Genomic DNA, 12,889 nt, shown 5'->3' on the forward strand with positions numbered 1-12,889 from the left:
GTTTCCCTTTCTACATCATTTTATATTTTTGGAAGCCCTCCGGAGAATCGTCTATCCTCGACGGCCCACGAGGAAACGCTTTCCGGTTAATCATCCCGCAGAAGAACATTTTTATTTCCCGTTTTTATCAACTTCCCTCGGAATTTAGTGGCAAATATGGAAATTCTGGTTTTACGGATTTCGGGATCGAATTCGAGACTACAAAAGAGGGGATATTTCCACTTGATGGAAATTTGACGAAAAAAAACTTCATTCCGAGTGTCAAAAACTTCGAAATTTGTTTCGAAACAAATTTTGAGGTTAAACTTCAATTTGTGAAGTGAGAAAACGAACCCTCGGAGAAAATCGGACGGAAAAATGATTTTCTGGAAAAATTTATTTAGTGGAAAAAAGTTTGAAAATTTAATCGAAAAAATAGGATAAGACATATCTGATTTAGGAAAATAAATTTGGGACACGTTGAAAAATAGTTTTGCAATGAAAATTTGTTGCGAGGTTTGACAGCAATGGGGAAATGGAATTCGAAGTTATTCGAATCTCAAAAGCTTTCATTTCGACCTTCGAAACACCGAAGATGGAATTTTCCACGAAAAAAGGCGTGGTCTCTTATTTTTATTCATTTAACAATGATTTTTACGAAGCAGATTCGTCGAATGTTGCGAATCGTGAAAAAAATCGGAATTCAGCGAATTGCGCAGTTCCAAGGTCGAGGATGAGAATTTGGCGCGAATCGAAACGAAACGGAAGTGACTTTCGATTCGCGAGTTCCAACGAAGCGTGCAAATAATCTTACACGCATTGAAATAATTTGTTGCCCCCCCCCCCCCCCCCCTTAACGCTCTCCGCGACGCTTCGTCACAACCGGAAACAACAAAAATCGCTTTTATCGCTTTTTTTCGAGAGGGAAAGCGAAACGGGAAGGAAAAATCGATCTCGCCCGTGGCACGACATACCGGAGGGCTCGAGCGGGTCGCTGGGGTAAGTGACACCGAACGAACTCGAACTCCTCTTCCCTCTATATATAAACGCAAATAAAGCATTCCGACTGTCGAGACGGGGCTCAAAGCGCGTCTCGGAAGCTTCCCATTTCTCTTTCCTCCCTTCGAGTCTACGAAATCATTTTTAGAGGCAGGACTGCCATCTGAAAATTTTGACGAAAAAATCGTTCGTCGAGATTTTCGAGCGAGAGTGTTGGAGAAGTTGAAAATAGAGAAGAGAAGACGAATTTTTTAGAAATTCACAAAAACAATTTGGAGGACAAAAATCGAGGTTCCGATGGAATTTTCTGGCGTTTTTTCTCCTTTCGAAATAGGCAGAATGATTTTCAGCTATGGAAACGATCCTTGAAATTTCCGAGCGAAGTTTCTCGTTCTCGGATTCTGAGAAAAAAAAAATCTAAAACGGAGAACGAAAATAAGTCGTTTCGAGTTAACCCCGAGTCGGCAAGTTGTTCCGTAAAATGAGAAACACTTTCGAATAATTGGCAAAGTGATAAAGAAACTGAATTCCGCCTCGAAACGCAAGTGTTGAAAAAAGTTAATATTTTTCGAAAAATATTCCACGATAGCGAGTATCCAGCAATTAGGTTAGGACAACCGTGACATTTTGAGGTTAAAAAAAGTTGAAACGCTTTCCCTTGTCCGCGCGGTTCGCGAAGTGTTCTTCGAAGAGTTTTTTTTTACGGGTTTTGAGGCTCGCATATCAGAGTCGTTTCTGTCGATGTTTTCATGTTTCTATTGTTCCACGAGCACTTGCGATACTGCAGGTATTTCTACGAGGAGGGTACAAGACGAGAAAATATGGAAGGCGCATGACGCAGCCCACCGGAAGTCGATGACTGGAGAGAACTTATTCCGTACTGCACCGCCGAGAGATCAGAATAATAATGATAAAGAGAGGAATAAAAAGAGTTAAGAAAAATGCATAAGTACAAGTTCGAAAGGTACTGAAACGAGAAGAATGGTACGCTCGTGCGTCGTGCGTGTGGCGCGGCGCGCCCGGCGGAGAGCGCTGCTCCCTTGCGAGGAGCGAGTGAACTAAAAGAGTCAAATTGCGCGTAACGGTTTTTTCAGACACTCGTCACTTTTCGTCCTTCCCATATAGAAAACCGAGGAACACTTTCCGCGACAAATCACGCCCGTTTTTTCGAATATATTATTTAATATTTTCTCACAATCGAAGTAGAACGTAAATATATTTCTTTTCCCGTCGTGCTGTCACTGATTTTTCGATTTTTCGTCTCCGCTCAAATCATAGACAAAAATTTATTTTTTCCCGAATTTATTCCGAAAAAGTTCCCTTTCACTATCCCCCGTCCCGCTTCAGCCGTCTTCCGATCTAAAAATATCGAATTCTCATAAAAAAAAAAGCCGATCGAACAAAAAAAAGTGAAGCGAGCTCGAACGTTTTTTTTTGCCGTATCGGTAGACCGAAAAAAACTCGATCTATGGACGTAGGCCGGCCAGTCGGACATCTAACCGGATTTCCGAAAAAGGAAAATCCCCCTCGAACTTTTTTACGATGCAATCGTCGTTTCCCCCACTCTTTTCGTGCTTCTCTGTCTCTCCTCCCCCCCCCCCCCCCGCCGCTCATCAGGATCGGGGGAAAAAAAAGGAATACAGATAGAAACCTCTTTGCACCCACGTGCATGCAAGTACTAACGCGTCGACTATATATGTAGAACACGATTAAATTAATTGCAACCTCCGTAGTACCGTTCTCGAGGGGAAAAAGCGAGAAGGAGAGACAAGCCGAGCCAGAAATCTGCAAAGCTCGTATTCTCAACGAGAACCTGTTATGTTCCGGATAAATGTCGGTGCGGTAGAGGAATTTTAACGGGAGAGGAAATACTCGAGACGAAGTAGAGGAAAAAAAAAAATGAAAAACGAGTAAAAATGGCGATCCTGTTGTCAGAAAAAGTAGGAAAAAATCGGTCCTCTAGGATTTGAGTGGGAAAAGCATCGCCTGGGTGGCCCGAGAAATTTCCTTTTGACAGGTAACCTCAAATTTGCCGGAGAACGTTGAAGATTCGTGAAAAAATAGGAAAATCCGTCGAAAATGAGGGCGCAGGGAATAATGTTAAGGCTTTTGGATCCCGAGGCAGAAAAGGGAAAAAAAGAGGCGCCGAAATGTGACATTTGATGACGCTGAAGTTTCCAACGTTGGAGTCCAACGAAATGATCGAAAAAAACTCTCCAATAATTCCAGTAATTCTCCTATTTTGTTCCCTGCCAAATTTGCGATTCCTAGTTTTTCAAGCTGCACCAACGATTCGTGAAATAAAAAATAGGTGAATTAAAAACGTTTTTTTCGTTCATTTCGTTGGACTCCAACGTTGGAAACTTCAGCGTCGTCATTTGAGCAACTTTTTTGAAGCTTAACGAATAAAAATTTCGTAAAGAACGTTTCGTCACTTATTTATACGTAGCAGTGCATATAACGGGTGGCCGAAGTCGGACTAGGGCGCGAAGAAAGTACCGTTCAAGGTCGACACGATCACGCCGGTCGATAGACTCTCTCGACTCGTACCGCAACAACCACCTCTTTCTATCCTTAAACCGCCCACCATCTTTTTTTCCTCCTCCTTTTGCGAGTTCTACTCAACTTTTGCCCACCTCCGATTTCGCCTTGTGGAAACGTGCTTAAATTTATTGTCACGACTCCCGAGTTTGACGATTTCGAGTGGGAGGGGAAAAAGAGCCGATTTTCAGGCACGAGCCATCGCTTGGAACAACGATGAAATAAACTTCGGCGATAAGATAAAAACAGTTTGAAATACGCATTCAAGGTCGCGTGATAAGAGAAAATCACAAGGGCACAAACGCCGGCAGCAAATTCACTGCACTTGGGAAAAACGAGGATGGACGGGAACAGGTGATTTATGAACTTCCGGCAAATTATAGAGACGGAGGAAAAAGGGAATGCGGAGAGAGTTCGGGGGGAGGGAAGACGAGTCGATCGCGGAGGAAAAAATGACAAGTCGAAACAGTAGATTCGAATCGGTGGACTAGAAAATTCGCTGATTTTCTCGGAACGGAGGTTTTCAGGGTGGAAAAATAAATATCCGAGGCACGAAACCGAGCTGTTTGTGTACGATTGGACAAGGAAAAAATGGTCGAAACTCTCTAATCGGGCATGCACGGACAAACAAAATAGAGATCACGAAATATGCTGGGGAATAGGTTAAAGACGATGAAACAATAAAGTTGGAAGAGTGCGAGAGTGATGGAGAGAGAGAGAGAGGACGAGGAGTGAAGAGTTGACAATTCTTGAGATGGTTTATCGAAATCCGAGAGGAAAAACGTAACCAGGAAGAAAAAAATAGTTTTTATCGTTAGACACTCACCAGCTCGCGATCTTCGTCCCTGCTCATAAATCGTATCGCAAATTCCTCATTCACTCGCGCTCAGAGACCGGATGTCGATTTAATGTAAAGGGGCAAATAAAAACGCGTTATCGAACATCGAAAATTCGTTCCAAGAGCACTCGCGACACTGTGTTTTTGACAGCGATATTAAAAAAAGACGAAATTATAAAACTCGCGACGATTTTGCACCGTGGGGTGTGGACCCGTGTGTGTGCTGTCGTGTGCTTTTCTGTCTGTCTTTCTTTCTCGCTTTAGTTTCTCTTTCACCAAACGGCGAGAAAGATAGAAAGAGTTTTGCGCGTATGTGTTTGTGTGTGCGTGTGTTGTGTCCCAAATTTTCGTTTACCCGTCACCACTGAACACCGAAACCGTCAAACGTGGGAAACGCGGCAGCCATATTGGCCTGGCCTCGGCAATGCGACGCCAGCGCGCTCTTCCGCCTCCCGGCGGCACTAACCTCACAGCGTGGTAAAATCAAACTCATTTAACGCTTTTTCCTTGACAGCTGAGGCTTTCCAATGAAATTGTACATCTAATTTAGTTTTTTTTCATCTCTAACATTTATTATAATAATTTTTATGGTATGGGTTACCGAAACGAGGAGAGAGACAGGTTTTGGAACGCATTTCGCGATTATTCGATCCTAATAGATTTGCTTCGCATAAATTCACAATTTTTCTTCGACCAATTCATAAATCGTATCTTGAAAATGTTCGCAAAGTTGAATTCGCTTTTCGGTGTTGCTATTAAATTGAATGTCAAAAAAAAAGAAACCGAATTTCAAAAAATTAGGAAAAGTGAAGCCGGACCCACGTGTTTATGAACCGTGCAATTTTAACGCGAAATTCTCGAATCACGGACGCTTACGGCGTGGTTTCAGGGAGTCGAGGGCCGGCTTGTACGAGCACATGTACGGCACGAGAGCGCACGGCCGATGTGAACGTTCGATATTTTTCTTTACTGCGAGACTCGAAGGTAAGACAAACTTACATGAAAAACAGTTAAGAAATACAAATTAATATAAACGAAATATAAGCGAAATTTGAAATTCGGAACAAAGGAAGGCACGAGGAGTGCGCGAGTGTGATTGTGTAAATAAATGTGAAAAGAGAGTGAGAGAGACGAAGCAGGAAAAAAAGGAGGAAGAAATTGAACGACAAATCGTTTTCTGTCCATCCAGCAGAGGAGTCCTGCTCGCACACACGCGGTGCAAATTGCGCCCCGACCACGTGGTCGTCCACGTTTTTCGTTAGTAGTGCCGATAATCGTGTCAAAAAAAAACTACCGGACAAACATTGCATTGCAAAAACAAAAATAACAGTTGTGAAATAAAAAAACAAGAGACGAAAAAAGTAAATTTCGGAGAAACGTCAGAATGACGTAGAGAACGAGCACGTTTCGAACGATTTTTCGTAAAAGCAATTTATGTAAAATAAAAAAAACCATTTTCAAAATTGGTTCAAATTCTAAAATGAATTTCCGAATTTGCTGAGTAAAATGTGACCAGAAAAGCAAAAAAATCATCTAAATATAATTGAATAAAAATTTAGAAAAAAATGGAAGTTAATTCAGAAGTGAAAACGAGCTGTGTGAACGAGCCGCAGATAAAAAGGTTTAAACATTCGACGATATCAGAATGTATAAACAGCCAAGAGTTTCAAGATCTATTTTCTAAGCATTGGCATGAGCGAGAACATCTGGAGACAACCGGTTTGAGTGTCTTGACAGAACCTTTCCGTCTGGCGAAAATTTCGAATTTTATAAGCAGCGAATCTTTCATGGAAGATTTGAAGGTGGAGTTAGCAGAAGTTAAAAGTCGGAGGCAGAGTTTGGATTTGTATCAGTTTGAACAAACTAGCGATTTGGCCGATGTAGACACCCCGAGTTTACGACGACTTTGGGAAACCTTTCAACGGGATTTCTGCGATTGGATGAGGAGAAACACTAAAATTGAGCTCAACAAAAAGATTTCCATGTCCAGTTCGGTTTACTACGACACTGATTATCTCCTCTGTCACGACGACAATTTGGGTGACCGGCGAATTGCTTTCATACTTTATTTGTCAAAAGATTGGAGCCTCGAAGACGGCGGCACTTTAGATCTCTTTGACACAGATGAGAATGGAGTGCCCAACAAAATTGTTCGCTCCCTCGTTCCAGAATACAATTCCCTTATTTTTTTTGAAGTCCACGACGACTCTTATCATCAAGTAAGCGAAGTTAAATCTCCGGAAAAGTCTCGCTGGACCATCAACGGATGGTTCCATGGGCCGGTGGTGCCGAGTGCCAGAAAACCAAGACCCGAAATCCAGTTTCCTCTGCATACGCCTCAAATGGCGAGTGCGGATATTCGTTCTTGGATTAGGAATTACTATCTGGATTCAACGGTCGCTAAAAACGTGCAGAAAAACGTCGAAACCAATTCCTACACGTTTCTGTCAAATTTCTTTGTGGAAGAAACATGGGAGATCCTTTCGAAACAAATTGTTTCGGACGAAATTGTTTGGAGCAGAGTGGGACCGCCGGATGTGAGAAACTACGAAATAGCAAAGCCAGAGAGTTTGCCCAAAGAGCTCGCAGAGTTTTATCAGCTTTTTAGTAATATCGAAATCTTCAAATTGCTCAAAGAATACACAGAGTTGGATCTCGTGCCGAACATCAAAGCGGAAGGTGACCCACGGATGAGCGTCGAGCTGCAGAGATGGTCCAACGGCTGTTACACTCTCATGTGCGACAGAAGTCACTCCGAAGAAGAAGAAAGACTTTCTTCGATTTGCGACGACGAGATATTTGCTATGAGCGAAGACGAGGATGTCCCTTCGATGAGCGAAGTGATGAGGATCGCTGCGCAGAGCGAAAGAGAAATGTTAGCTTCGATGAAGGAGCAAGAGACGACCGCTTCCAACGGCAGCGAAAAGAAACTTTCTACCGAGGGATTGGAGAAAAAGGAAGAAATAAAAGAGACAACGAAGGAAGAGAAAAAATGTGAAGACTCGTCAACTATTGGGACCGACGAATCTGCTGACAGCGCCATTTTGAAACGACTCTTGAAAGGAAAAAGCAAAGCGGAAAAGAAATCACCTTGCTCCAATAATCTTCAACAAGCGTCCTGCTCGAGCATCGAAGAAAAATCTGTCGATTATTCCAAAACAGAATCTGAGGATTCGGACGTTTCTGACATCGGAGATTATCTCTCGGATCGTTTCGAACGCTCGATCGACAATTCTGATGAAGACGACAATGAAGACGAAGAGGACGATTGTGCCACCTCACCCAGCACCTGCGAACCCGGATCTCTCGATGTTATCGTACAATTCAACACCAGCCAAGCTCCTCCTGACGAAACTATCGATTATATCGATCCAAATCAACAGGAAGGTGCTCTAATCCACGTTCCCTTCAAAGACAATCACCTCTGTCTCGCTTACAAAACAATTCGTACTAGCAGACTTCACAAATACGTTAATCATTATTGCAAAGGATACTTTTACAATTTGATATGTACGTATTACGAGTGACACACTTTTTATTCTCCTTTTCGTCAATTATCCAACATCCCTGTGCCTGAATTATTTCATTTAAAAAAAAAAATCAGAAATAATGGAAAAAGGAATCATTTGAAATTGTCTGAACTCACGTGATCGTTACTTTTATCGTTCCTGGGATTTGTATAGTATTTGTATTAATAAAATTATCAGTATTTGTAAATCATTGGTCAATTTTCATCGATTCCGTCCTTATCAACTTACTTCAAGAAAAATAAACAGTAAATAGTATTTTTTTAAAAGTTTAAAATCGTAGAGTTTAAAATTGGTCGGAAATGACAGCTGAAAAATTGACCCCGAGTGCTCGGAGAGCGCTTAATAACTCCAATGTAATCGAGCCTTTAAATTTGTTTCCTACCCAACTCTTGGATTTCGACGAACAATTATTTTGCCACGATAAAATGAAAAATTGGAAGACATTAAAAAAAGAAAGGCGTGCAAGTGGATAAAAAGGGTTATCTAGCTAGTCGAATGCACGGTGCTCTTTATTAAAAATCTTTGTTATAAGAATTCATTGATCCAGGATATAAATGACGTAGCGTTACAAAAAAATGCAAGCATCTGTTATACCGGAATAGCGATATCTGAGATTATGGCCCATGGAATAAAAATAACCTAGGGAATCTGGCAAAATCGACATCTCAAATTCCATTCCATCAATAAATTTGTTTGAATATGAAATTACCGTAGTAACAGTAATGGGCAATGCCGCAGATACCGCAATCCAGCATTCATTGAATTATTATATAAACAGAGATTCACAAGAATAAATAAATCGAGTCGTTGCGAAAGAAAAAAACACAAACAATGTAAATAATACAAAAACAAGAAAAATTGCTTACGCTCTACAGACCCGAAGATTGTGGTTGGCGTTTGTTTCCATTTTTGAAGTGTCTTTATTCGCATTCTCATCTCCTCGTTCGTTGTCAATGCGTTGCTATAAAAAATGGCTTTCGTCATGAAATATTTGATTGAAAGTAATTTTTGATGAAAAGAAAAAAGTGAATATACCTGGCTCGCAAACGAGTACGATCTGAAGGGCGAAGTAGGCGTGACTGCAGCATAACCGAGCATCTTCTTTCTCAGTTCATTGAGCTGTAACTCGCGCTGATAACTAACGTCAGTTTCCTGTGACTCGTCACGTTCGATTGTTTCGTGCATCGATTCGTTCGAATATTCGACTCTGATCCAAGGACACATTGTCGGTGATGAGGACAACGGTGGGCACGTTGTTTTATTATTATTTCCGTTGCGCGAGAGTCTCGGCGACAGTCTTCGCAGCAGTGACACGATCTTAGATCTAGGGACGTTCCAAGTCAATTTTCTTCTAAATGTCACCATAAAAATGAAAATAAAAAATTCTCGAGTTTACGAACTTGGCACTTGGCGTGGTGTGGAGAGCACCGGAAGCGAAGTGTGCACTCTGCGACAACTGCTCGGCGCTGCGACTCGAGTTTCGCCAATCCGGATTTACCCTGCGACTTACTCGCCAATCGAGGCTGCTACTTTGCCGGGATTGGAAAGCTGTTTGGATTATCACCGCGTTATCATCTTCCGTGTCAATTCGTTTCTCCGAAATTAAGGTAGACGGGTGGATATTCGCTATCCGACATTACGCGATATTTATCGTAGGCAAAAATTTAACCGCGCGCAGTTTAGCACCAAATTAATTATTGAATATCGACTATTCTCTGGCACACGAAAGTCGCACACACGTGAAGTTATTGAATTTTTTCATTAGCTGTATCCAAGATTTCGTCAAAAAAAATCTATCCTTGTATTTCATGGATATTCAAGACTACACAAGTATCTTCATTTTTTAACGTTACCGTTTAAAATCGGCCGAAGTATTAGAAAATATTTGCTGAATCATTCGGATTGCGACGTATCTTTGTCAGTTTGTATACAAAACGACCATTTTTATCCGGGCAAACTTTTAAATCGTTCATTTTTTCATTGTCCTCTACTACATACAATACTATTTGAGACAGTAAACTCGCTTCATAACCTATAAAATTAGTGAACAAAACTGACGGCGCGCGACCAACGGCATAGCGGCATCTGTTGCACGACGCTAGTCAAAATGGACTCTTCAAACTTTTTTTTAAATAAAATTGTATAAAAATGTTGGTTCTCTACCGATTATATTTCTAAAATAATAAAATTATTATTTTGAAGTTTCGTCTTTAGAATTTTTCGAAAAATATCGTCGCGGTGCAAGATCGCGGAACCGTCAACACTCATCTACCTTAAAAGCAATGGAACATTCGGAAAGAATGGTAACGTTACGTGCCTGGCTCGTTCGACGATTGTTCAATACGCCAGTCCAACGAATTGCTATTTCTATTTACATTATAAATATTATCACAGGATTTGGTGGCGAGACACGCCCCCTGGTGGCGTCGCCTCAGCAGTCTTGACACTGGACCCAAATTTCTGGAAAGCCAGACGATAGTTTCACGCTTATTTGACAACTTAAAAAAAAAAAATTCTATGAAAAAGTGTTGATTATTGATTTTTATGGAGAAAATCATTAATGAAGAATCGAAATGATTAAAAATTCACATAAACTCGGTGAAATTCGTCAGTTAGCCAAAGTTTTAAAAAAATGATTTTCCCTCAAAAATATTTGGAAGAAAGTTGTTTTCAGGAGCACGAGGAATCTCGGAAAGGAATCGAACGATAAAAAAAAAGCAACCTGTCAAAGCGAATACTTACTTTTTGAATTTTCGTGAGTGTCCGCCCCCTGGCGGTGGTTTATTTTCCGGCATATTAGCAGCAGCCGTTGTTTCGTTGTAGGTGTCGATATCCGGGCAGTAAGTGCCGACTCGCATGTGGCTGTAAGCAGCTCGCAATTGTACAGCATCGAGTGGCCGAAAATGTTGTCTTTCAAACGAAGAAACACGAACGACTTCGATTTTTGGACGTTCGTCCATCATAACTCGTAAACGTCAAATAATAATAAGAGAAAAATACAAAGAAGCTTCTACCAAGCGGCGTTTTATTTCCGATTTTAGTGCTGTCAAAAAGCGTTTTTCCGATCGACGAATAGCGATGCAGTGAGAAGAATGAGAAAAAACGTGGAGTGATTCTGACACGGCAAGTTTCGAAGATAAACTGGCGGCTATCTCTGCGCGCATCGTCGCTTCTCCTCTCCACACATCGATGATTTTTTAGAACGACCAAAGGGAATAAAAATAATAATTAACCACTACCCACTAACAATTGCAGCCACGCGCTCTACTCTCCCCGCTGTACAAGGCGAGAGTCTCTCGTTGTATGAGTTCGAAACGTCACGCTTAGGCGAGCATTTCGAGCTCGAACGGTCATCTTTATCGTTGAATGTATATCGCCATCTACGTGTATTTATTTTGTACTAGGCGCTCGACTTGACGCCCCGCTCCCCATCCCAGAGGTATAAAAAAACATGATGAACCGGCTATATTTAGAATGCCAATTTGACACGAATGTTTATCCTTTGAAATAAACTACTGTAATAACCTGTCAAGCGCTACACACATCAAATTTTCCTCAACTATATAAAACAACGTCAAATTTTAACGAGAACAAAAACTACTTTCGACTCGTTATTTATCTCATTCCCATATATCTACCGCGATATCTCGTTTCGAGCAGAGAGTGTGCGAGTAACTACGAGAGAAATCAAGATTAAATGGCCATTTTATCACCAAGCTGATAACGCTTTTTTATGAAATGGGGTCAAATATTTGTCGAGAGAAAAAGGAAATATTTTATTCGACAACTCTGCAGGAACTACCGGTGTAAACAAAATTACGTGCATTATTATCCGGTTGACGGAAACGTAACTATACTTACTGGTATTTGTATAGATATAATGAATTATTTACGATCGCGATCCCCTTCCACAGTGGAATTGTCAGACTTGCGAGTATAACTCTCGTCACGTGTAATTAAAATAGTTGTGATTAACCATGAGCATTGGTCATTAATAAAGCACTTGGTAAAAAATACTTTTTACAAAATGGCATAAAAATTGATCATTTTTTTGTAAATACTCGACATGGAAAAAACTTGTAGAGACGGTTAAAAAATTCCACCACGCCCTCGCTCACTTTGGTCACTCTTCACAATACTATTTTTCATAACTTTTCATTATCCAACTATTTTTCGTGAGGTGTTTTCGAAGAAAATTTTTTATTTTGGAAGATCGAACGACGAGCGGTAAAGTGTGGCGATGTTTGCGCGGGGAACTCTCAAAGAGAACATCCAAATTCCTAGGCGCTCGAGTGCCTCAAGCTTTTCTATTTATAAATATATTTTTTTTTCCTCTAAAACGCGTCTACGCCCCGCGTGTGCACGTCGTCCTCGTTGCGACAACAAATCGCGTCTACTATTGAAGCACGGATCTCCACTCTCGAGCCCCTCCCCCTCCCTCGCGCGCCGGTAAGCGCCATGTTCACCCCGCGCGCAGCGCCGACGACCGTTAAAAAACAAACGAATCGAAGGAATTTGACCGCGAGACTAAAAGATTTTCGTCTCGAATAATTATTATAAACCGCTTGTCTGCTCCATCGCCACCGACCAAACACACTGTCAAGGGTAGGAGAAAAACTCCCTCGCTACGAACACCAATATGAAAACTCGTTCTCGACGTCGCGCTTCGCGGTGTGCGTTTGACTCGAGGCGTCTAGACGCACGACTTCCGCCTCGCGGAAAGGGCTGAGCGATCTCTTGACGAAATAATGCATGGCTGCTGCTGGGACAGGGTGAAGTGCTCTCGACCCTGTTCGGGAACTCGGAGACTTTTGGTGAGAATTTCGACTAAGCGACGAGATCGAACGACCGATGTGCGAGGCTCGGATATATTTTCAGGCCAGAATATTTATTGTTTCTGTCGATTTGAAAATTCACAGATGACATAATATGGAAAAACGAATTTCACCTCGCAGTTTCATAAGAACATATGTCGTTGGTTCAAATCCAGAAATTTTGACGT

The 12,889-nt window shown here is 41.5% G+C and overlaps 2 protein-coding genes across 6 annotated transcripts in view; one reads left to right on the forward strand and one right to left on the reverse strand.

Annotated features, from left to right (window-relative positions):
• The window catches only part of LOC122418535 (disks large-associated protein 1), a 28,358-nt gene extending 16,091 nt beyond the window's left edge, over positions 1 to 12,267 (reverse strand). Inside the window, exons 1-6 of one of the 4 annotated variants that reach the window (XM_043432805.1) lie at positions 11,749 to 12,267; positions 10,630 to 10,749; positions 10,205 to 10,347; positions 9,288 to 9,435; positions 8,923 to 9,211; positions 8,754 to 8,848 (exon numbers count right to left, since the gene is read on the reverse strand). In XM_043432805.1, coding sequence (XP_043288740.1) covers positions 8,754 to 8,848; positions 8,923 to 9,211; positions 9,288 to 9,435; positions 10,205 to 10,347; positions 10,630 to 10,745 — 791 coding nt within the window. In that variant the 5' untranslated portion in view covers positions 10,746 to 10,749; positions 11,749 to 12,267. Of the gene's footprint in view, positions 1 to 8,753; positions 8,849 to 8,922; positions 9,212 to 9,287; positions 9,436 to 10,204; positions 10,348 to 10,629; positions 11,729 to 11,748 lie in introns of those variants that run through there. The other 3 variants (XM_043432804.1, XM_043432801.1, XM_043432802.1) reach the window with 3 other exon arrangements.
• On the forward strand, positions 4,594 to 8,074 carry sud1 (Prolyl 3-hydroxylase sud1). Of its 2 annotated transcripts, none has more exons than XM_043432812.1 (2): positions 4,594 to 4,834; positions 5,247 to 8,074. In XM_043432812.1, the coding sequence occupies exon 2, from the start codon at positions 5,923 to 5,925 to the stop codon at positions 7,882 to 7,884; it is 1,962 nt and encodes a 653-aa protein (XP_043288747.1). In that variant the 5' UTR covers positions 4,594 to 4,834; positions 5,247 to 5,922; the 3' UTR covers positions 7,885 to 8,074. The 2 variants fall into 2 exon arrangements, with proteins under 2 accessions (XP_043288747.1, XP_043288749.1); XM_043432814.1 differs by lacking the exon at positions 4,594 to 4,834 and having other exon boundaries at positions 5,295 to 5,341; positions 5,550 to 8,074.
• Positions 12,268 to 12,889: the final 622 nt, after the last annotated feature.

The sequence above is a fragment of the Venturia canescens genome, chromosome 11 (assembly GCF_019457755.1).
Source record: "Venturia canescens isolate UGA chromosome 11, ASM1945775v1, whole genome shotgun sequence".
Classification (NCBI taxonomy): Eukaryota; Metazoa; Arthropoda; class Insecta; order Hymenoptera; family Ichneumonidae; genus Venturia; species Venturia canescens.